Source organism: Mirounga angustirostris, unplaced genomic scaffold (assembly GCF_029215605.1).
Source record: "Mirounga angustirostris isolate CCGP_5_RB_7025 unplaced genomic scaffold, mMirAng1.0.hap1 SCAF_16, whole genome shotgun sequence".
NCBI lineage: Eukaryota > Metazoa > Chordata > Mammalia > Carnivora > Phocidae > Mirounga > Mirounga angustirostris.
This window is the reverse complement of record NW_026991724.1, coordinates 51,584,122-51,607,922: the sequence shown is the minus strand read 5'-3', so window position 1 is coordinate 51,607,922 and position 23,801 is coordinate 51,584,122. Positions and strand designations below refer to the sequence as shown.

The 23,801-nt window shown below is 57.7% G+C and overlaps 1 protein-coding gene and 1 long non-coding RNA gene across 4 annotated transcripts; one reads left to right on the top strand and one right to left on the bottom strand.

Annotated features, from left to right (window-relative positions):
- Window positions 1-401: 401 nt before the first annotated feature.
- On the bottom strand, window positions 402-17,691 carry LOC135362826 (uncharacterized). Its single transcript, XR_010408108.1, has 3 exons — window positions 17,525-17,691; window positions 9,133-9,331; window positions 402-2,303 (listed from the first exon to the last, which is right to left on the bottom strand). It is a non-coding gene; the product is annotated as an uncharacterized LOC135362826 (long non-coding RNA).
- Window positions 12,580-21,673, top strand: BBC3 (BCL2 binding component 3). Of its 3 annotated transcripts, none has more exons than XM_064580852.1 (4): window positions 12,580-12,687; window positions 16,579-16,867; window positions 18,327-18,517; window positions 20,573-21,673. In XM_064580852.1, the coding sequence occupies exons 2-4, from the start codon at window positions 16,594-16,596 to the stop codon at window positions 20,687-20,689; spliced, it is 582 nt and encodes a 193-aa protein (XP_064436922.1). In that variant the 5' UTR covers window positions 12,580-12,687; window positions 16,579-16,593; the 3' UTR covers window positions 20,690-21,673. The 3 variants fall into 3 exon arrangements, with proteins under 3 accessions (XP_064436922.1, XP_045747776.1, XP_054367452.1); XM_045891820.3 differs by lacking the exon at window positions 12,580-12,687 and adding an exon at window positions 13,574-13,901; XM_054511477.2 differs by lacking the exon at window positions 12,580-12,687 and adding an exon at window positions 13,911-16,181.
- The last annotated feature ends 2,128 nt before the right edge of the window (window positions 21,674-23,801 follow it).

The following is a 23,801-nucleotide window of genomic DNA, read 5'->3' as shown; positions in this document are numbered from 1 at the left end:
ATCCCAAAATGAAATGCCTAGACAGTATGTCCTACCTACACACATCTTTTTTTTTTTTTCCTTAAGATTTTATTCATCCAGGGGCGCCTGGGTGGCTCAGTCGGTTAAGCATCTGTCTTTGGCTCAGGTCATGATCCTCAGGGTCCTGGGATCGAGCCCCGCATCAGGCTCCCTGCTCTGCGGGAGGCCTGCTTCTCCCTCTCCCACTCCTCCTGCTCTGTTCCCTCTCTCGCTGTGTCTCTCTCTGTCAAATAAATAAAATCTTAAAAAAAAAATTTTATTCATCCATTTGAGAGAGAACAGGAGCAGGGGGAGGGGCAGAGGGAGAGGGAGAAGCAGACTCCCCGCTGAGCAGGGAGCCGGATGCGGGGCTCGATCCCAGGACCCCGGGATCACGACCTGAGCCGAAGGCATACGCTTAACCCACTGAGCCACCCAGGCGCCCCAATCTTTGTGGGGCTCGAACTCATGTCCCCAAGACCAAGAGTCGCATGCTCTTCCGACTGAGCCAACCAGGCACCCCTATATACATCATTTTTAGTGTAATAACCTGAATTTACCATAAGGGAGAAATTACAGAAATCGAAGGGAAGAAATTTATAATAAAGCAACACACGTGAAAATGCATTCGTACAACGACACTGGAAATCGTCAAGAAGTAGTCAAATGTTTTTGGCTCTTACAATGAATGTGTTGAGCGCAAGAGAGTTGGAATGCTTGCTAATGGAACAACACCCTTTTGTGGTATCAGAATTTGAGAAAGGGCTGAGCGCGTGCGCATGCGCGTGGGTAGCCCCATCTTCGGTGCTTGCCTGCATGTGGACTCTCGAATGCAGCAGCTGGACGCTGTGGTGAGCCCCTGGATAGCAGGAGTGGGGTTGCAGGGGTGACGTGATGACCCAAAATGGTGCATCACCCTTGGCTGATTTCTGAACGCAACGTAGCACAATTTTCCCTCGACGGAAGTAGTGGACTCCCTGGAAAATTCAGGATATACTAAACCACGCAAAAAACACTTTGTGTCTCCCAACAAAAGAATGTCTCAAATGCAAAGGCGTGACAAGGTCAGGTGCTGGTGAGGATGTGTGCAGCCGCGGGGACTCTCGCCCCCTGCTGGAGGGGGACACAAAAGGCTCCAGCCACTGTGGGGTAACCACTTGGCAAGTTCGGCTACAGTGGGATGCGAACGCGCACCTTATGAGCCAGCAAATGAACCCCGAGGGATTGACCCAACAGAAATGCGTGCACACGTTCACCAAACGACATGTCCCGTACAAGAATGTTCATAGCAGCGGGGCGCCTGGGTGGCTCAGTGGATGAAGCGTCTGCCTTCCGCTCAGGTCATGATCCCAGGGTCCGAGGGTCAAACCCCAACTCTGGCTCCCTGCTCCGCGGCAAGCCTGCTTCTCCCTCTGCTCCCACCTGCTGCTCCCCCTGCTTGTGCTCTCTCTCTCTCTCTGTGTCAAATAAATAAATAAATAAATAAAATCTTAAAAAAAAAAAATGTTCATAGCAGCTTTAACAGAATTGCCCCTCTTACGGGCTGATTTGTGTCCCCTCCCTGATTCATGTGTCAAAGTCCCAACGCCCCCCTACCCAGCACCTCAAAATGTGACCTAATTTGGACGTAGGCCTTTTACAGAGGTATTTCAGTGAAAATGAGGTCAGTAGGGTGGGCCCTAATCCCGTGTGACTGGTGTCCTTGTAAGAAGAGGAGATTAGTACACACGCACGGGAAAGCCCCGGTGAGGCCTCAGGGACAAAATAGCCATCCTCGAGCCCAGGAGAGAGGCCACAGAAGAAACTAACCCAGCCAACGCCTTGAGGTAGGACTTCTGGCCTCCAAGATTATGAGAAAAGAAAGTTTTTGTTGCTTCATGCCATCCAGCCTGGGCTACTTGGTGGTAGCTGTTCTAACTAAGCAAACTGATACCGCCCCAAATCAGAGGCAACCAGAATGCCCATCAGAGGTGCAATGGATGAACCCTCTCTACCTACGTGCTATGGCGTGGATGAATCTCATGAACATTATGCTGAGTGACAAAAGCCAGACAGACACAAAGAAGCACATACCATGTGATTCTATTGATAGGAAGTTCTAGAACAGGCAAAACTCACCTCTGCTCTTAGAATCAAGGATAACGGGACACCTGGGTGGCTCAGTCGGGTAAGCATCTGCCTTCGGCTCAGGTCAGGATCCCAGGATCCTGGGATCAAGCCCCACATCGGGCTCTCTGCTCCTTGGGAAGCCTGCTTCTCCCTCTCCCACTCCCCCTGCTTGTGTTCCCTCACTGGCTGTCTCTCTGTCAAATAAATAAATAAAATAAAACGAAAAACCAAAGAATCAAGGATAATGATGGTCCAGGGGAGGGGCTAGAAGGGGCCCCGAAGAGGTCCTGGGGGAGTTGGGGGGGGGTTGTTATGTTTTATTTCCTCCCCTGGGCTGCTGATGACATGGAATTTTACACTTGGGATTTGTGGGTTTTACAAAAGTGTGTAAGTTACGCCTTCGTTTCAACAACGTTTTAAAGAACTTTGAAAATAAAATGTGCAAGTTCAAAAAGACATCGTAAAAAGTACTTTGTGTTTGTATGTGAAATGGAGTTAAGTTCTAGCATCAGTACATACATAACTCTCAGACTACATGAAGATCTGGTGGGAAATTGGACCGCCGAGCGGGCCGACTTTCGCGGTGCGAGATTCCCATCCGCCACCAGGAGGCGCTGTGGCGCACTCCTTGCCGCTTTACACGCGGGACAAGCATTCATTCAACAAACAGTCCCTGAACCATGAAAACCCTCTCTGTGCCCGGCCTCGTTCTGGTTTTCCGATCTGTGAAATAGAGATCAGAACGTACAGCTGTCCTGGAGGCACGTCCCTGTCGCCGTGGAGCTCACTTTCTCCAAGAGGAGACAGACCATACATAGCTAAACAAATGAATATGTTAGTAGGAGCGCTGTGGAGCAAAATAAGGCTGGGTGAGGGGACAGAGATGGTTCCGGAAGGCTTCTCTGAGGAGGTGACTTTTTTGTTTTAAGATTTTATTTATTTGACAGAGAGAGACACAGCGAGAGAGGGAACACAAGCAGGGGGAGTGGGAGAGGGAAAAGCAGGCCTCCCACGGAGCAGGAAGCCCGATGCGGGGCTCGATCCCAGGACCCCGGGATCATGACCTGAGCCGAAGGCAGACGCTTAATGACTGAGCCACCCAGGCGCCCCAACCTACAGTGTTTAAAGAGCATTTTCTACATGGCGGCCTCACTTTTGTTGCATGAATTATCTTCTAAACTCATCCCAAAGCCCTGTGCCAACTGTGCCCTTCTAACCTCCATTTTACAAAGCAGGACACTAAAGCCCTGAGATGCTGTGAGTTGCCCAAGGTCACACGACCAGCTGGGATTTGAGCCCACAGGGATCTTTCTGACTCCCAGAGCTCACTATACCACCTCTATGACAAATCTATTATAATTCTTAGTAGTATCATGCTAGGCAAGGTACTTAATCTTTCTGTGACTCAGTTTCCCTATATGGAAAACGGCGTTCGTGATAACAGGTTGTAAGGATTAAATAAGATAAGTACAGTGACGCACACACTCTATGTTTTTGGTATTACTGCAATGATCCACTGAATCCACCAATAGCTACTGAGCAAATTATGTAGACTCCACTTTCAAAATCTATAAATCTGAATAAATCCAGAATCCTACCACATCTCCCACCTCCACTTCCGGCCTCTCAGGATACTCATAGGATTTAACGAGGTCGTGCACACAGTAGGTGCGTCATTATTTACGATTATTATTTCTCTCAGCCCCTTCCTCCTTCCAGCTGCTCAGGCCAATACCTGGAGTCGCCCAAACTTCTCTCTTTCCCTCACGTCCACACCCAATGCCTCAGCCAATCCCATCGGCTCCCCCTTCGATCTGACCCCACAATCACCACCCCAGCCCGAGTTAGGACAGTAGACTCCTCTCTGGGCTCCCTGCTCTCGGCTCACAGCCTGTTTCCCACGTGACCGCCAGAGGGCGCCTGTTAGAACTAAATCGGCTCACCTCCCTCAGCTCAGAACCCTCCAGTGGCTCCTCCCTTGTCAGAGTAAAAGCTAAAGTCTTCATCCGGATTTAACCCCCTCTCAGACCTCACCTTCCACCCCTCTCCCCTTCTTCACGCACTCCCAGCTCTTCCCAGCTGCGGAGGAGCTCCTCGCCATCCTGGACAAGCCCACTCGGCCCTCAGGACCTTTGCACCTGCCCTTCCTTCTGTCTGGGCGCTCACTCCTTACTTCCTCACCTCCTCTGGGCCTTTACTGAACTACCGCTTCCTTGGTCACCCTCGTGAATAAGACCACCCCGTGCCTGGCACAGAGGAGGCCCTCGGTAGAGCTCTGCTGAATGAATGAGTATAAGAATAAATGACCACAGACATCTTGGTGGTCATACCCATTCCCTTCTCTCCCCGTGTAAGCCCCCAAAGGGCTCCATTCACCAGCTGTGTGACCGTAGGCGGCCGACCTCAGTTCTCTGGCCTCAGTTCACCCGTTGGAAATGGAATTTAAGATGGTCTCTTCCCCAAGGGGTCGTTGTGAGGATTAAATGGGTTCATATTTGCAGCATTCATAAACTGGCGACACGACGTGGTCAGCGGCAGGGGTGGACTTTCCGCGCGGCACCTGCGCTTCCGCATTTCGCCGCTCGGGGGCAGCAGGCGCCCGAAGGATTCGCCCGCGCGGCCCGCGCGGGAAAAGGAGCGGGGGCAACTCCAGCAGAGGAAGCTGATGAAATCCAAGCCAAACTAGCAGTGAGCTCATCCCGCCCGGGCGCCTCCGGAAGCCACGGGGCCGCCTGGCCTCCGCCTGGCCCGAGCGATAAAGCTCCGGTGCTGAGCCCGGGCGGGAAGTCCTTCCTGATGTCTGCCCTGCGTGGGGCCTGCTGCCAGAAGCCTAAGCCTGCGGGGAGGGGCGAGGATGAGGTAGCGAATAGTCCCCTGGCCGTCTCCGCAGAAGGAAAAGTGAATTCTGAGCATGACCGTGGGAGTGAGAGAGAAAGGGGATGGGGGGAGACAGAGACAAGAGGTGGGAGAGACAAGGGGAGGGGAGACAAAGCTGGGGAGACTGAGGCAGAGGACGGGGAGACAGAGAGGAGAGACAACTCGGCAAAGTCAGATGGAGGGACAGAGATGGAGAGAGACAGAGATAGGAAGAGAGATGGGGAGACAGAGAGACGCCGGCAGAAGCAGAGATGGGGAGCCTGGAAGAGGCAGGGGCGGGGTGTGGGAGACAGAGGCAGAGAAAGAGACGGCAGGGACACTGAGGCAGCGAGAGAGCAACGTGGGCAAGACGGGGCCGCGCAGAGACCTAGCGGGCGGCAGAGCTGCGGGAAGCCGAGGCACAGAGACCCGTGAGGGAGAGGGATGGAGTCCCGGGGACGGAGCTGCGGACCGTGGGCGAGCCGGCGGGGAGAGGGTGGCCCGCAGGGGCGGGCCGGGCGCGGGGGGCGGCCCCCTCCCCCCCCATCCCCGGGGCGGCGGCGGCGGCGGCGGCCGAGTTACCGAGTTACCAAGTTACCGCAGGATTCGCGAGCTTCTCACTGGCGCGGCCGCAGCCAATCAGAAGGCAGCGCCGCTGTTCTCGGGCAGGAGGCCCGGAGACGCGCGCACCTTCCCCCGACACCCAGCGAAGCGCGCCGACACACAATCGCAGCAGCTCGCACACACGCACTGTCCCAGGGACGCGCAGCATCGCCCCGACACGCGCGCCATCACCGTGACACGCACACAGACGGACACACACCAGGATCGCGCCGAGACACGCGGCATCACACGGGCACCCCAAATCTCGGTCAGCCGGCACAGTCCCAGGACGCACGAGCCCTGCCCAGACCCACAACCACCGCGACACACCTTACCCCAACACACAACCGCATCGCCCAGACACAGGTAGTCTCCATGACTTAGTTCCTAGAACACACAGTATCAGGGACACACACACGATCACAGTGACACCCTCACAATCCCACAGCCAGTTTATCCCAGTGACACACAAACGCAATGACACACTCAGCCACGGTGGCACACGACATTGCAGAGACACACCATCTTATTAACATAGAGAGAGTCCCATAGAGAGAGACACACAACATGACCCTGACAACACAACCACAACGACACACAATTACAACGACACACATAATCATAATGACACGCAGCGTTGCACGGATGCAGCGTTGCACGGATACTCTCAGTCACACACAGTCCCACGGACACACAACACTTCAGATACAATGACGATGCTACACACACAATCCCACTATACACAGCACTGTCCAGACACGCATGGTAACAGGGACACGCATGTGCATCTTCCCCTTGACACACAGCAAAAGCACAATGGCACACACAATCACAGTGACACAACATACCCAGCACACTACACCACAGTGATGTTACACCCATGCATCCAATCACACTAACACAAGGGTACAATGACGCAGCACTTTCACAAACATTTCTACTAACACGCATCATTCCAACACATATACAGTCCCCGTGTCACACAAACACAACCGCACACACACCATGTCATATACAGCCCCCGTGTCACACAAACACGACCGCACGGACACACACCATGCCATATACAGCCCCCGTGTCACACAAACACGACCGCACGGACACACACCATGTCACATACAGCCCCCGTGTCACACAAACACAACCGCACGGACACACACCAGCACACTGCACAAAACAACACAATGACACAAACAACACACAGACACACCATCACCCGCACAGCACACCCGAACATCACTCAATAACACACTGACGCACAATCACGGCCACAGACACCCAATGGGACAAATGTAGCAGGCTGACACACAGCACCATCTTCCTGACACACACAGTCGACTGACACGCAAGAGCGCGCTGACAGTCACACACACCCACACACGGCACCCTGACACAAGCACCACCCTCATAGGTCAACCCTTGACACACAGCACACTGACCCAGCAGACCTCCAGAGAACTCTCCAGCACACAAACACACAGTCACACAAACACTGCCCCCATCCTTGCCCTTGCCCCAGTAAGATGTGTGCAACGTGGGATGCTGGAGGGGGTGCGTGTGCTGAGTGGGCTCGGGTGTGCGTGTGTGTGTGCTTATGCCTCCCCCTCCCGGCCCTTCCTGGGGGGGCGGGGCCATGCGGCAGCCGCTGTTACCGGGTAAACTTCCCCGCCCCCCCCAGCGCGGCCATTAGTCAACCGCCCCCAGGATGATGTCATCGCCTCATTCTGGAGGCTGAGTAATCCTCGACTCCGCCCCCCCCCCCCCCCCCCAGGTACTGGGGTAAGGGCGGGCCGCACCTGGGCTCACCAGGGTCTGGAGCTAGGGGCTCTGCTCCCTGGGCCTCCCTGGGGTGGGGACTGAGGAATCTGAGCCTCTCTGGAGTGGCCTGGGGACTCACATCAGGGTCCCTGGAGGCTGGAGGCTCCCAGTCCTGGATCCCTGGTGGCCAGCTAAAGGCACTGGAAAGCTGGAACTTCCAGACCTGGGGTCCAGAACATCGCACGGTCCTGGAACTGGGAAGAGCCCCCCTGTACCACTGTGAGGGGCTGGGTCACCTCGGCAGGTGTCTGGAGGGGGTGGGTGTCTGAGAGACTTGGGGCTTAGACTTCCGGGTCCTTGGCACTGTGAGGCCTGGTACCCTGGGGGGGGGGGTGGCGGCGGGTGCCAGGGAGTAGAGGGAGTGGCTGTGGGGTCAGAGGCCTGGGTCCTGGGAGATCAGCAAGCTTGAGCCTGGGGAAAAGGGCTCAGAGGGGAGGGAAGTTAGCAGGTCTGCGACCTGGGTCTGGGCAGGCGGTCATCTGGATAAGTTGGGACACCTGAGGGTCTGGTGACTGTTGGGGCGGGGGAGGGGCTTCCTGTACCAATACGGGTGAGGGCCAGGATGCCCAGGTTCTCTGGGCAGCTCAGAGCCTGAGGTCCAAAGGCCCGAGTCCCTGTTTGGGGAGATGGGGGGCGGGGGTGGGGTGGGCGATGCTGCGACCTAACTTTTATAGCATCAGACAGGCCTGGAATCCCCTTTTGGGAGCACCCTCAGCCCTTCTTTCCTGGGGCTGGGAAACTAGCATCCCCTGGGGCGAAGGGATTCATATCTTGATGTCACAGGAGAGGGCATGCTTGGGTCCTTTGGGGAGGGCGGGGCACTTCTTATGGGGTCAGGACGCTGGGTCCTTTTCGGAGGAGTAGGGAATCCTCAGCTTCTCTTTCAAGATGCCCGAATCTTGTTTTGGGGTGGGGTGGGGTGGGAGGGATAAACAGACCCTGCCTTCGCGGGGTCAGGACGCCCAGGTCTCCTCTGGGAGGGGAACGCTCCGTCCCTGTTTTCACAAGGCCAACTCCAGCGTACCTTCCTGGCGGGGTGGAGGCACGGGATGCGCAGCCCCTGTTTCCAGCCCATCCCAAGTGCCCATCCTCGCCCGAGAGTGCGGGGCGGGGTGGAGGGGGGATGGGACGGTGCCCAGCCCGGGTCTCACCCCAGCCGGCCGCAGGCTTGCAGGCCGTGCGCCCGGCAGCTCCCCGGGGCCCGGCTCCCCGCCCCCCGCGCCGAGGGCTCCCCCAGATCGGGGCGGGCGGGCGCGGCGGCGGCCAATGAGCGCTCTCGCCGTCTCCGGGAGCCGGGCCGGTTCTGCCCGCCTGGCATTGGGCACGCGGTGGGCAGCGGCGGGCGGGGCCTGGGGGGTCCTCGCGCCTGGTTGGGCCAGGCTTGTTGCTGGGTAACGGGGCGGCGAGTTTCCCCTGGCAACGGCGGCGGGTACCGCTCACTGGCTGGCCGGGAAGGAGGGGGGGCGCGGGCGCAGGCAGGCCCCGCAGACCCCAGCAACAGCGCGCGGCCCCCGCCCCGCCGGGGAGCGGTAACCTTCACACGCGCCGGCCGCTCGGACCCTGCGGACACCCGCGCCCCCGCCCAGCCCCCACGCGGCTCCGGTCCAGCCCCCGGGCCTGGGGGGCCGGCTGCACCGAGGAACCCAGGAGGCCCCCTCCCCACCGTGGAAAGCCAGGACTCAGGCCCTGCAGTGAAAAGTTAAGTCCTTCCCAACTCCCTCTCCCCGAGCTGCGAAATCGACTCACCCAGAATGGCAAACAAGATGCTGGGGAAGGTGGTGGGTCTGCAGTAAACCAGCTGGGACGTTTATTTTCTCGAACCAACGATTCCCACGGAGGCTACTCCTGCAGAGCACTGCTCTAAGTGCGTTGCAAACATAAACCCATGTAATCTTCACAGTTCGTTTCGGGTCCCGCGGTGACCCTCTTTCTACAGAAAAGGAAACTGAGACAGAGAGGGAAAGCTTGCTCAAGGTCATCATTTGAACCCAGGCAGCCTGGCTCCCGAGTCTGAGCTGAATGTCCCTCTGAGAGGCATTCATATTCACAGCTTTCTTTAAAATTATTTTGTATCATTTTTATTTTTTAAGTAACTCTATGCCCCCGACGTGGGGTTGGGGCTCAGGACCTTTAGATCAAGAGTCCGGGAGAAACTGCAGGGCAAGCAAAACACACTGGTGGCTGGCCCGTGGACCCCTGGTTGGAGACCCCTGCCCCAACTTGAGGGTCTTAGCTTGAAGTCCTTATTTGGATTCTCCAGAGTCAACGGACTCCCACATTGGTAATATTCATGATGGGTAACATGTATATTAATCAACCAATAGGCCCCAGTGCCTTCTTTTTTTGACCTTCTTACGCTGCAAAATCCTATGAGGTAGGGACCTGTGCTGTCCCAACTCCAAGCTGAGGAAATTGAAGCTCAGAGGCATGACCACTGGCCCAAGGCCACACAGTTAGCAGGTGGCAGAGCTGGGGATTCTAACTCAGGCCATTTAGACCAGAGTTCAGAGCTCTGCAAGCAGGCTTTGGGGGGGATGGGCTACAGCTGTGGGGACCCTGACTAATTTCTCTTAGCCGACTCTCCACAACAAGGAATCATCCGGTCCCAAATAGAGGAGGTTGAGAAACCCTGGTCTATGCCAAGTATGACACCACCACCGCCACCGACCCCTCTCGTTTTCTCTCCACCTGGTCTCTCCCTCAGTCTCTTTCTGACTTTCTCCACTTCCCTGAGCTGAGTCTTCCTGTCTCTCTGTTTGTGTCTCTTTTTACCTCTGTTTCTCACCCTCCATCAGAGGTGTGGGTGACCCCTCCAATCTTAAGAGACCCTTGTCCCCCCCTCCAAAAAAGAGGCCCTTGTCCCCTATCCAGGGGAGCATGGACCAGAAGCAGGGTTGGAAGGAGGCCCAGAATGCTCTTCCAGGAACTTAGAGACGAGGGAGTCCCTTGGTCCCTCAGGAGATAGAGGTGGGGAAATGTAGTCTGGAAGATGCAGGTGGGGCCTTCTCCTTCCCTGTGCCCCTAGGGTAGAGGTCTCAAAAGGGCAGCCCTAGAGCTAGTCACAAACGTTCTTATCTCTTTGCCCACACAGCGTTTATTCTGGAGTTTGTATGCTTCTAGAAGGAAAACAAAAATACAAAGAATCTTGCTTGGGGTGGTGTACACACATGGCGGACCTTAGTCACAACTCACCAGACTGTGCACTTAAAAAGAGAGAACTTCATCACGTGTAAATATATCTCAATAAAGTGAAGTAAAAAACAGTAAGATCTCTCCCTCTGACCCTCCCCCCTCTCATGCTCACTCTATCTCATTCTCTCTCTCAAATAAATAAATAAAATCTTAAAAAAAAACAAAACAAAACAGTAAGATCTGTGATTTCACGATGCACGGTGTGCTCGTCAGCCCCAGTCCCCACCACTCCCTGGGGTATGACACTGGACTCGTTTCTCTCATTTATTTGATCATGGCCCTTGAGGTTGAGCCCCCTGGTCCGGGGTGATAGGATGCCAGAATTTGTAACAGGATCTGGACTAGACAGTGGGAAGAATTGTGACTGGTGACAATGCTTATGGCCTCGTAAAACTCTTGGCCCACACCTCTACCCACCAAGCCAGATTCCTACCATTCTTCACATTCATCCCCGCCCCCCCCCCCCCCCCCAGGACACTCCAGCACGCTGGTTTCCTGGTGTCCAGTCTTAGATTGGGCAGCCGGAGAGCACAGACCCACGAGTAGGGGGTGAGCTAGCCCAGGGCTGGGGCCTGTCTCTCAGCTTCATCAGTGCTAGGCACAGAGCAAACACCCACAATAATTACTTATTATTTTTTTAAGATTTTATTTATTTATTCATGAGAGACAGAGAGAGAGAGAGAGAGGCAGAGGGAGAAGCAGGCTCCCAAGGAGCAGGGAGCCCGATGTGGGACTCGATCCCAGGACCCTGGGATCATGACCTGAGCCGAAGGCAGACGCCCAACCATCTGAGCCACCCAGGCGCCCCTCACAATAATTAGTTATACTAGTGATAATAGCTGCCATTTATTAGGTGCTCACTCCGTGTCAGACAATGTACTCAGTGACTTCCATGCACGATCTCATTTCATAAATGTCCAAAGGAGCATCTCTCACACACCTTTGAACTTGGTCTACAGTCAGAAATACACTTTCTCCGTGACCTGATACACTGTGTATGAGCAATGTTTTCACAAAACAGTATTTTCTTTGACTTCATGATTTTTTTTAAAGGATGTTCTCTTTTGTATTTTTGGTTTTTTAAAGTCTGGTCAAGAGCCCCTCAAGTCGCAGGTAGAAGGATTGACGAGAAAGGGGCACCAGGGGAGTATCGGGGGTGACAGAAATGTTCCAAATCTTGCTTGGGTGGTGTACATGCATTGACACACGGTGGACGTTAGTCACAACTCACCAGACTGTGCACCTAAAAAGAGAGAACTTCATTACGTGTAAATATATCTCAATAAAGTGAAGTAAAAAACAGTAAGATCCACAAAAGTGATTTCACGATGCATGGTGTGCTCATGACCCACAGTTTGAAAAACACTGGAAGGAAAGAAGGGGGGAATGAATGAATGAGGGAAGGGAAGGAGGGAAGGAGGCTGAATTAGTCCCCAGTATGTAAGTATATATGTATGTATGTATGTATTCATTTATTCATTTATTACATAAGTAAGTTAAGTAGTAAGCTCTACACCCAATGTGGGGCTTAACCTCAGGACCTGGAGACCAAGAGTCACATGCTGTACGACTGAGCCAGCCAGGCGCCCCCAACTCCCCAGTATTTAAAGTAGGGAGATTTCACAGGAGATGTGCACTTCCGGCTTCTCTTGGGAAATGGAGGGATCTGGCGCCGGAGGGAAACCAAGTCTGAGAACCTGGAGAAGCCCCATTTTGCTCAGATCTGGCATTCCTTCTCAGCCAGCCCAGTGCCGGGTGCTCAGATGACTCGCCCTGTGGTGACGTGGTTCGGCTAGGGGTGTGACATCGCGGGAAGGGAAGGTGCAGACCGAGGAGCCAGGGCTCCTGAGTCCTGGGGGAGGGAAGGCTATGGGGTCACCAAGTCCAAGCAAGGGAAAGAGTGGCAAGGAGAAACAGAAAGGGAAGTGAAAGCCAGGAGGCAGGGTGTGAGCACGTCAATGCAGGGGCTGCCCGGGCATGTCCCGTCAGGTGCCAGGGGTTTCCTTCTTGCCCTGAGTCCCCCCGCCAGATTTGTGGCGAGTGTGGCCAGGTGTGCTTGCTCCAGAGTGTGTCCCCGTCAGTGGGCCAGTTACCAGGAACCTGTTACAGGTGTGCTTTGTGACTGTGCTGGGGGGTCAGTTTTTGTTTATGTCTGACTTGATCTGTGTCCGTGAGGGTCAGTTTCTGACAGTTGTGTCTGCTGTGAACTGGCGTGCGTGCGTTTGTGTGTGTCCCTGTAGGAGGGTCACCTAGATCAAGCTGTGTGTCCAGGCGTCCCTGTGACAGGTGTGTGTGTGTGTGTGTGTGTGTGTGTCCTGAGAAGCTCTCAGCCTCAGCCCGTGACTGCGTGTGTGCTGGGGGGTACCTTCCCCGTGGCAATGTTTGTGAACACAGTTTGTGGGTCCCCGTGTGCGCATCAGTGTGGGTGTTTGTGCAACACAGCCCCCTTCCCCTCCCCCTTCCTCAGTCGGCGTGTCCCTGGGGCCGTCTCAGCGAGCCGGCCTCTGTGTCTGTGCCTGGGTGCGTGAGCGTGTGCCCCAGTCAGCGTGTGAGTTTGCACATCCACGCCCCGGTCCAGGGTGTGCATTTGTGCGAGTGTGGCCGAGTGCCTGTGAGTCGGCTTGTCGCCGTGGCCCTGTCAGCACGTGACTTTGTGTTCCCTGGAGCGCCAGTCGGTCAGTCTGCGTACACGTCTCTGCGCGTGTGTCTGTGGGTCCCAGTCAGTGTGTCAGTGTGTCAGCGTGTGTGTCCGGCTGTCCCGCCGGCCCGGCCGCCCGCGTCCGCACGCCTCGGTCCTCCCCGCCGCGGGCCGGGCCCCGCCCCGCCCCCGGCCGCAGGGAAACCCCCGCGCGGAGGTAGGGGGGCGCGGCGCGCGCCTGCAAGTCCCGACTTGTCCGCGGCGGGCGGGCGGGCGGGCGGGGCCGTGGCGTCACGCGGGGGCGGGGCGTGGGACCCGCCGGGCGGGGGCGGGGCGGGGCGGGGCGGGGCGGCCGCCGAGCGGGCCGGGGATCCGCCGGGCGGCCTGAGACGCGGCGCGAGCCACATGCGAGCGGGCGCCTGGCGGCGGCGGCGACCACGGCCACGACGGCGGCGGCGGCAGCAGAATCGGCGGCGGCGGCCACGACGCGGACACGCCTGCAGCCTGAGCGGGAGCGGCGGCAGCCACAGCCACAGCCACAGCAGCCGCCACTGCAGTTAGAGCAGCAGTAGCCGCCGCCGCAGCAGCAGCCGCCGCAGCGAGCGGCGCTCGGCGGGCGCGCCCTCTCGAAGGAAGCCGCCCGCCCCCCCATCACCGCCCCCTCCGGCGTGTTCATGCCCCCGGGGTGAGTGTGCGCACCCCGAGTGCCCGCCGGCCGCGATTGGCCAGGCCGGGTGGGCTCCCTGGAGGAGGTGGCAGGAGTGCGCTGGGAGAGCAGTGGGGGCGCGCTGCATCCCCACACCGTGCCTCCCTCTCCCCCCACCCTCTATCCCACGAGCGACCCTGGGTTGGGGTCGCTGGGCGGGAGGCACTAAGGGTCCGGGAGCGCAGGTGCCTCAGCGGTCTGGCGGGTTTGTTTACAAACAATGGGGTGCGGGCTCGGCAGCGCCCCCTGGCGGCCAGTGCGGGCCCGGGGAAGTGAGTCGACCCCGACTGCCCCGGCCTCCGCAGTCCCGGAGGGGCGCGCGCGGGGTGGGGGGGCGGCTTGTAGGGGCGGCCACACCCCAGGCGCGCGCCCGCTGGGGGCGGCGACAGGGGGCGGCTCGCGGGCCGTGGAGTCTGCGGCTCCTGCGGGCGGGGGCTGCGCCCCAGCAACAGCCGGTTATTGGCCCCTCGTTCGCCTGGCGGGCGGGGCAGGCGCACGTGGCGGCGGCGGGGTGGGGGGGGTGCTGTGACAGCAGAGGGGGGCGTCTGGGCCCGCCGTGGGAGCGCGCGTGTGCGGGGTTGTGGATCTGCAGGTGTCTCGCCTGGGTGTGTGCGTGTGTCTGGCTCCGAGTTTGTGCTGGGGTCTGCAGGGGGTGGTGGTGTCCGTCCAGGGGAATGTTGGGGCTGCGGCCCGTCGGGGTGTGTGCTGGAGTCCCCATGTGTGTCTGTGTGAGGTTCTGTCTGTGCATGCCGTGCCCGAGGGACGGGTGCTGTTTATGTGTGGTGTACCTGTGTGTGTTGTGTGCTCTGTGAGAGTTGTCTGTGTGTGCTGTTTGGGGGTGATTCTCTGGGTCTGTGTTGCCTGCGTGGGCTCCGGTGTGTGGTTGGAGTGTTTGTGTGTTGCTTGAGTGAGCTGTGTCTGAGGGTCTCTATGTGTGTGTCTTGCCCTATGTGCTGTGTTTGTGTGTCCTGACTGTGTGTGTACTGTCTGTGTATATCTCCAGGGCATGGGTCTCAGCTAAGCGTTTGTGATGGTGTGCCTGCTGAATGCAACCTCTGTTTTCTGTCCAGGTGCGTGTGTGAGTTCTGTGTGTGTGTGTGTGTGTGTGTGGTGGTGGGGGGGGTCTCGGTCTGTGTTTGGCTTGTGTGTCTGGCATCCGTGTCTGGGAATTGAGGATCTCAGCTCTGTGGGGTCTGTGCAGTGGTCAGTGGGTGTTGCTGGCAGCCTCTTGTAGTGTGGGGCTGTGTCTGAGCCTGTGTGTGTGTGTGTGTGTTGGGTCTGAGGGGCTTGTCTCTGTGATCCGCTGGCTCATGTGTGTCATGTGGGCTGCGTGTGTGGAGTGTTTATGTCAGTCACGTGAGACCAGTGTTTTCTGTGGGTGCTCTAGGTGTGCGCGCCGCCACGGCTGTGTGGGATTAGAGTTCGCTGGGTGTGTGCGTGTGTGCGTGTGTGTCCGGGGCTGACAGTTGGTGATGGTGTTTTGAGGTTGGCGGAGGAGGGTGAGTTGATGTCTGCTCTTTTGCATCTGTGTGTCGTTGCTGGTGTGCGTGGTGATGCATCTGGGTCTGATGACAGGAGTCCGCGTGTGCCCACTGTACGTGTGTCCTGGGGTCTGAGAGTTGGTGACCCGGGCGGGGGGGGGGCGGTTTCGGGTGTGTTGGCCTGCGTGTGTCCATGGATGTCCGTTTGGTGTTGATATTTGTGTAAGTCCTGAGGTGTGCAGGTCTGACCTCGTGGGTGTGTATGGGGGGGGGCATGTGTGTCGGAGAAGTGTGCCGGTGCCCAGGTAGTGTGTTTCTGTGTTTGTGATGGCTGTATTGTGTGTGTGTGTGTGTCCGCGGGCATGCATATCCACAGCGGGTAAGCGTGTGAGGTTCGGACAGTTCGTATCTGTGTATGCACGGGGACGGGGGGTGGGTTGTAGCAGTCAGTCTGCATTGTGTATACACTCTTCTCATGGTCTGTGTGTATGGGTATGTCCACGTTTTGGTCGGGGTGTGTGTGTGTGTGTGTGTGTGTGTCCTGTATTGGGTAGCACTATCAGAGACTGGAACCATTTCTGTGCAAATGGGAGATGAGGGGGGAGGCCAGGCTGGCCAGTCCTGAGTGAGTCCTTCCATGTGTGACATGTACCCTTCGCACCTCCCCCCCCCCACTCGTCTTTGCCATTTGGGTCCCGCATGAGTCCCTGTGTGTGCGCATCACTGTGTTCCGGAAGTTAGCCCCACCAGCCCGTGCCCTGGGTGACTCCCAGGCTGGGTGAGTTTGTGTTTTGAGACTGTCTCCCCTCCTGCACACACACACCTGACAGACTCCTCCGTCTGGGTCCTGTGTGAGCCCTTGGGCTTGCTGTGAGAGCCGTCCTGTGCCCCCTTCCTTGTCCGTCGTGTGCATGGGAGGCTGTCCCCACCTGGGCGGCCCTGCGTCAGACCGTCGGTGGGCATGTGTCTTGTGGGGCCATCACACCCGCCTACAGTGTCCCATCTGGGCCGTTTGTTGTGGGAGCCTTCCCTGGGCTTCCCTGCCCCCCAGATGTGGTGATAGCTGTGTGCAGGAATGGGGGTGTCCTGTGTACCCCAGGTAGGGTGTGTGTATTGTGGGGCCCTGGTGCCCCCGGCACTGCCCGGCTGACTGCACCTCTCCCCCTGTCCTGCAGGCCCCAGGGAGCGCCATGGCCCGAGCACGCCAGGAGGGCAGCTCCCCGGAGCCCGTAGAGGGCCTGGCCCGCGACGGCCCGCGCCCCTTTCCCCTCAGCCGCCTGGTGCCCTCGGCCGTGTCCTGCGGCCTCTGCGAGCCCGGCCTGCCCGCCGCCCCCGCCGCCCCCGCCCTGCTGCCCGCTGCCTACCTCTGCGCCCCCACCGCCCCGCCCGCCGTCACCGCCGCCCTGGGGGGCCCCCGCTGGCCTGGGGGTCCCCGCAGCCGGCCCCGAGGCCCGCGCCCCGACGGTGAGTGCCGCCCCACGCCGGCGCCCCGGGATGATGGGAGCCAGGAAAGAGACACTGAGGAACTGGAGAAGTGGGAGCGAGTGGGGGGAGGTGGCGAGCCGGCCGGGCCACAGGGAGGGTGTGGCCAGTGTGGTCTTTGTGTTGCAAGAAGCAGGAAGACGGAGTGGGAGGCCGGGGGTGGGGGGAGGCCGAGTGGGAAGTCCCTCCTGGAATCTGACTGCAGTCCCCGAGTTGCAGCCCACGGCCTCTTCCGGGCCCGGGGCAGCAGCTGTTTCCCAGCCCCCCTCCCCTAGTCTGGGTCTCCTTAACCTCCCCGAGGACTGTAGTTGGAGAGAGCGTGGGCAGAGCGAGAGGACTGTCACTTCAGGACTTGGGGGGGGGGGGCGGTTGGCCTTTTGCCTTTATCTGCATCTCTGGCCAGGGCCGCCCCTCTCCGCAGTCCGGGAGGAGGAAGGAGAGGGGGAGGGGCCATTGTGTGGGGAAAGTGGGGGTGGGGGAGGCGAGAGAGTGGGAAAGTGAGTCTTGGGGAGGGAAGGGTTAAAGGTCCCCTACCGGATGGGCTGTTAACCCTGTGGTGCCCTGCTAGCCCCATCCCGGCGAGCACGCTCGGTGGCAGGGAAGATTGTCCTGCTCTCCCCCCCCACCCCAACCCCTCACCTTGTCCCTGGAGCACCACGGAGGGCAGGGGAGAGAAAACTTCCCCGGCTGGGTTCCCTGGCAGCGGGGTTCAAGAGGGGCCCCGATTTCAAGACCACAGGCCTAGGTGTGGAAACTGAGGCCCCGATTTTAGGCCTTAGGATCCCTCTCACCAGGACCTGGTGTGACTGGAGGGAGGCAGAGACTGCGGGGCGGCTCAGAAGGGGGTGGGGCAGGAAGGCATCTCCCGAATCCCAGCCCCCCAGGGCCCGGGCTCGCTCGGAGGCAGCCAGTCTGGCCTTCTGGTCTCCGTGCCCCTGCCACATCCGGGGGTGTGGCTTCACTGTGGTTGGACACCAGAGGGCAGGAGACCTGAGGCTTGTGACTGGGTGTAGTCAGTCGCCGTATCCCTATGTGACCTTGGGCCACTTCTTAGGGTGGGCCTCAGTTTCCCCATCTGTTAAATGGAGCCGCAAAATTTGGTCCCGTTTTGGAATAGTTGGGTCGGATAAGAGGGAGGACTTCCAGACTAACACGGGTAGTGGGGTGGTAGCTGGTTAGGCAGGTAACCCCCAGAGAGGCCTCCTCAGGACCTCTTCATGCTTTCTGGTGCCTGGGGAGCAGAAGCTGAGAAATCTGGCTTTAGGAGGGGAGAAACGGAATCGGTAGAAATGGGGCGGGGAGCAGAAAGGAAATCGGGAGGCTGGAAAAGGGAGAAGCGGGCCCTGGCTAATTGGTCCCTCGGGGCCACCTCAGGGCCTACAAGGGGTGGCGGGTGCTGACCACGCCCCCTCTCTCCCCCGCCCCCCCCGTCTTTTCCCAGGTCCTCAGCCCTCACTCTCGCCGGCGGAGCAGCACCTGGAATCGCCGGTGCCCAGTGCCCCGGGGGCCCTGGCGGGCGGCCCCACCCAGGCAGCCCCGGGAGTCCGGGGGGAGGAGGAGCAGTGGGCCCGGGAGATCGGGGCCCAGCTGCGGCGGATGGCGGACGACCTCAATGCGCTGTACGAGCGGCGGGTGAGTGCTGGGGGCGGGGTAGACGGCAGGTGGGGCTTCCCGCCCGGGAGGGGGCTGCGGGCGGGCCCCGCCAGATGTGCGGCAGCTGCTGCCCGGCGCGGCGGGGTCGCGCTGGGGACAGGCAGGTGGGAGGGGCGGCGGGCCCGCGGACCTGCCGAAGGGCCCGCGCCGCGGCTGGCACAGGCCGGGCGAGGGTCGGGGCTGCCTCGAGCGCCGCGGCGCGCCCGGGGCCCGCGGCCGCGGGGACTGAGGGCGGCGCTCGGCGGAGCGGCTCATATATCCCGGGCTATTTATAGCCGGTGAGTCAGCAGCGGCGGCGCGGCCGCACCCGCCCCTCCCACCCGCCGGCGCGCGCGGCCCGCAGCGCGCCATACAGCCTCCCGGGCGGCGGCGGGCGGGCCCTGGAGCCCCGCCCCCGCGGGAGGCCCCGCCCCAGCCCACGCCTCGGCCTCTCGTTAAAAGAAAATCTTTGAAGCCTATGGCTTAGAACAGAGAATAACGAATATCAGGGCGCCGACCACCCAGCTCTGTCCAATCTGAACATTACACCCGCAGTGCTTGCTTGTTGAAAGAAACAAAACCCGGATGTTGTCAAGCCCCTTGTTCTCCTCCCTGACCCTCTCCTCCTCCCCCTTTCCAAAGGACACCTCTCAAGCGGGCATGTCCCCTGACTCCGCAGGTGTTGATTCTTTTACTACCTATTTATCAGGCCACAAACAATGCTGCATATACGTGGTGTGGTGTGTCCCTCTCCAAACTTTTCCCCCCGTATCAGGCTTTGAGATCGATCCATGTGGGCAAAGCAGCTTGTAGTTCCTGCATTTCCCCTGCTATGTAGCATTCTGTTGGATCAACACATAGTATCCTTGTTCATTTTCTCATTGATGAATATTTAGGATTAAAAAAAAGAATGCTTCAAATTTCATTGGCTTGGGTTTTTGTGTGGCTTGGTTTTTTTTTTTTTTTTTTTGGTTTTTGTCTCTTTCCGATGATGCACATCTGCAGTGCACTTGTGTGTACCTCTGGCGTAGATACCTGGGTGCTCTGCCCACCTCAGCTTTACTAGATGGTTGCTAGCTTGCTCACAGAGATGACTGTGCCAGGCAGCACCCCTCAGCAGTGAGACGTTGGCAGGCTTTCCAACTAATGCCATTCTGACGTGCCCCCTTTGCCACCTCCTGGCTGCAAGAGTTGGTGGGGAGTGATGAGAGGGTGGGGATTGGTACAAGGCATCCCACAGCCTGGCACCCACTAGGATCATCAGGATGGTTTATCTGACTTTGTTCTCATCTGTCAGAAGAGTTTCTCATCCTTTCACGGGGATGAGACTAGGTGGGCCCTGCTTATTAGCAGCGGGCCTGGCCATGCACTCAGGATAGGGGGTGGGAGAGTGCTACAGCTTACCTTTAATTCCTACTGGTGGGGAGTCTTTTCTTCTATGTGGCTTCCTTCGTTCTCACTTGCCTAGCAATTTGGAACTGAGAGGGTCCTAGAGGCCACCCCAAGCCTTCATCCTATCCTGTTGCTGGAAAGAGGGCAGGGGTTAACTTTGCCTGGATATATTTCTGTGCAGCCTCAGCAAAGAATGTGAACTGTGGTTCCCAGGGCCTGTCCTTCCACAGATCATTCTAGAATCACTGAGACGATGGGCTCCCCGCTCCCTTCTCTCTCACTTCCCAGCCTTTGAGGGGAGGGCAGGACAGGGCGCCATCCAGCCTCCCCCACCCCCACAACGCCCCAGCCCTGGCTGACTTTGGTTGGGAGACTAGGGGAGCACTTGCTGGGCACAGGCAGTGCTGAGGGCATTCGGTCCGCATCCTCTCCGTCCTGTTCTGTTCTAGATGAGGTTACTGTCCTCGAGGTGACGACGTGGGCCCAGGTGGTGGGAGGAGCTGGGATTTGGACCCAATCAGCAGTAATAGTACCTACTGCTGAGGGTTGGGGGAGATTGTAGGACCATGCCTCCCTCCTCACTGCCCTTGGGCCTAACCACCCACGTGCCTGGGTCCCCCTGTGGCACACTCACTCTGACTTCCTCTTCTCCCTTCTCCCTAGAGACAAGAGGAGCGGCAGCGACACCGCCCCTCACCTTGGAGGGTCCTGTACAATCTCATCATGGGACTCCTGCCCTTACCCAGGGGCCGCGGAGCCCCGGAGATGGAGCCCAATTAGGTGCCTGCAGCTGCCCGGTGGACGTCAGGGACTTGGGGGGCAGGACCCTCCCACCTCCTGATGCCCTGGCCAGCGCGGGGGACTTTTTCTGCACCATGTAGCATACTGGACTACCAGCCCTGCCTGTCCCAGGGGCAGGCCAGGGCAGCCACTCCAGCCCCAGCCCCGGCCTAGCCTGGGTGCACTGATGGGAGATGTGGACTCCTGGGTCCCTGGCTGGGAAGCCAGGGGAGAGAGGGCTGACGGACTCAGTGTCTGAAGGCAGCGGTGACGGAGAGGGTGGGGACGGAGCCGCCCGCCTCTGCCGCCCACCACCATCTCAGGAAAGGCTGCTGGTGCTGGCTGCCCGTTCCAGCTGCAGGGGTGACACTGGGGGGAGTCTCCCTCCCAGTGCTCCTTGACTTTGGGCCTGGCCTCAGGCCCCTGGTGCTTCCCCCCCTCCTCCTGGGGAGGGGGCCCATGAAGAGCAAATGAGCCAAACGTGACCACTAGCCTCCTGGAGCCAGAGAATGGGGTGGGTCTGATGGCTGCCCCAGCCCAGCGCCCAGCCATCTTCCCTGAGCCAGCCGGCGGGTGGTGGGCATGCCTGCCTCACCTTCATCTGGGGGTGGCCAGGAGGGGCCCAGACTGTGAATCCTGTGCTCTGCCCGTGACCACCCCCCGCCCCCATCAATCCCATTGCATAGGTTTAGAGAGAGCACGTGTGACCACTGGCATTCATTTGGGGGGTGGGATATTTTGGCGGAAACCGCCCCAGCCTTAGTCCCCAGGGCGAAGCGCTGGGAGGGAGACGGGGAGTCAGGGAGGGGGGGAAATCGCAGAAGAGGGAGGAGTCTGGGAGCGGGGAGGGAAGGCCCAGCCTGTAAAATACTGTATATGCGCTGCTGTAGATACCGGAATGAATTTTCTGTACATGTTTGGTTAATTTTTTTTGTACATGATTTTTGTATGTTTCCTTTTCAATAAAATCAGATTGGAACAGTGGATACTCTTTCTGCTTTCTTTCCCCAGTGCCTGGCCGGGTCCAAGCCTCTGTGACCTCTATCTGGGACGAGGTGGGAGGTGGGAGAGGCGGTCCACAGAGCACATCTGGCTGTCCAGCTGTATCCAAAGGGAGGCTAAGGAGCACGGGCGCCACTGTATATACCCAGGCCTCGTGCCTCCCTACACAACTCCCATTAAAAGCAAAGCCCTATCCAAGTACTAACCAGGCCCAACTCTGCTTAGCTTCCGAGATCAGATGAGATTGGGCGCGTTCAGGGTGGAAGGGAAAAATGAAGGAGGTAAATCGGAGAGGGAGACGAACCATGAAAGACTATGGACTCTGAGAAACAAACTGAGGGTTCTAGAGGGGAGGGGGGGTGGGGGGATGGGTTAGCCCGGTGATGGGTATTAAAGAGGGCAGGTATTGAATGGAGCACTGGGTGTTATTCGCAAACAATGAATCATGGAACACTACATCAAAAACTAATGATGTAATGTATGGTGATTAACATAATAAAAAAAACTTATTTACTGGACAACAACAAAAAAAGCAAAGCCCCATGAGGGCTGGGCTTTGTTTTGTCGTGTTTAAGAGTTTATGTTTAAGTCATCTCCACACCCAACGTGGGGCTCGAACTCAAAACCCGAGATCAAGAGTCCCACACTCCACCCACGGAGTCAGCCAGGACCCCAAGGGCAGAGGGGTGGGTTTCTTTGGTGCTTTATCCTCACTTTATCCCCACTGGATAAAATTATGTCCTGGAAGCTCCACATTTACTGAATGAATGAATAACCTAGAACTTCTTCAGAAGCACCACCACAAGGAGTCCTGGGGCACATGTTGGGAATGAGGCTGACCTTGTCCCCGCCCTGGTGGCGGGAGAGCATCTCAAGCTAAGATCAAAGTGGGGCTTCACCCATGCGGCTGCCCTAAGGCCGAACATGCCGCTTGGCATAAAAAGCCTGTGGTTAATTAATATAAGAAGGGGAGCTCCTACCGTTATCTTCCTGAAAACAAGCGGGAAAATGCTTTCCTTATGCCCTCTCCTACACGACTAGCGCAGACACAGGTTTCGAACCCAGCTCTGGCCCTTCTGATAGTCCTCACTGGTAGAGCAAAATTCAGGAAAAGGCCCTTCTAAAAGATCAGGGTAGGGGCGCCTGGGTGGCTCAGTCATTAAGCGTCTGCCTTCAGCTCAGGTCATGATCCCAGGATCCTGGGATTGAGCCCCACGTCGGGCTCCCTGCTCAGGGGGAAGCCTGCTTCTCCCTCTCCCACCCCTCCTGCTTGTGTTCCCTTCCCTCTCTTGCTGTATCTCTCTCTGTCAAATAGATAAATAAAATCTTTAAAAAAAAGATCAGGGTAAATAGGCAGGATCACTTTGGAAAGGAATTTGGCAGAAGCTTGTCAAGCAGAGGATGCGCACATCTATGCCAGCAATCGCCTTCCTGGGTGTCCTTCCTTAGAAGTGCATGTGCGCAAGTGTCCAACGGTTGGCAACTCTCTAAATTCTCCAACAGCAGTCGAAAGGGTCTCAAGTCTGCTTTAGGCATGCAACAGAAAAATAGCGGGTAGCCGGATGAACTACAACTCTATGAATAAACAAGTAACGGTGAGAGAGAAAGAATAAAAAAAAAAAAAGCAAGTAGCAAAATGATGGCAGGTACCTGGCTGTTTTTTATATTTTTCTCCATATTTTCCATCGGGGCTTAAATGCTGCACAGAGAGGCCAAGGCCCCTGGCCAGTGGAGGCGTTCACACCCCGCTGTCCAGTGCCCAGCAGAGGATGCTTCCTACTCTGGCAACCGACGGCTTTCCCTTTCCAGTAACCATTCGTGGAATTATGATATGGCTGAATTAGGTCTATAGATTTTAGTATTTGTTTTCCCTTTTCATTCCAGTTTCCTCTCTCCTGCCTTCTCTTGGATTATTTGAATGCTTTTTCCAGTTCTTTGAGGTTTCGCTCTTGGTAGTTCAGTCCTCAGTACTCCACTCACGCGTACCTCTTTCTCGGTCTATTCAGAGTCCGTATCGTACCACTTCACTTCCATTGTAGAACCCGCCACCGCTCAGGCCATGGGTCCTTTCCATTCCTCCCACCATTTTGTGCTGTCGTTCTTGTTGTCA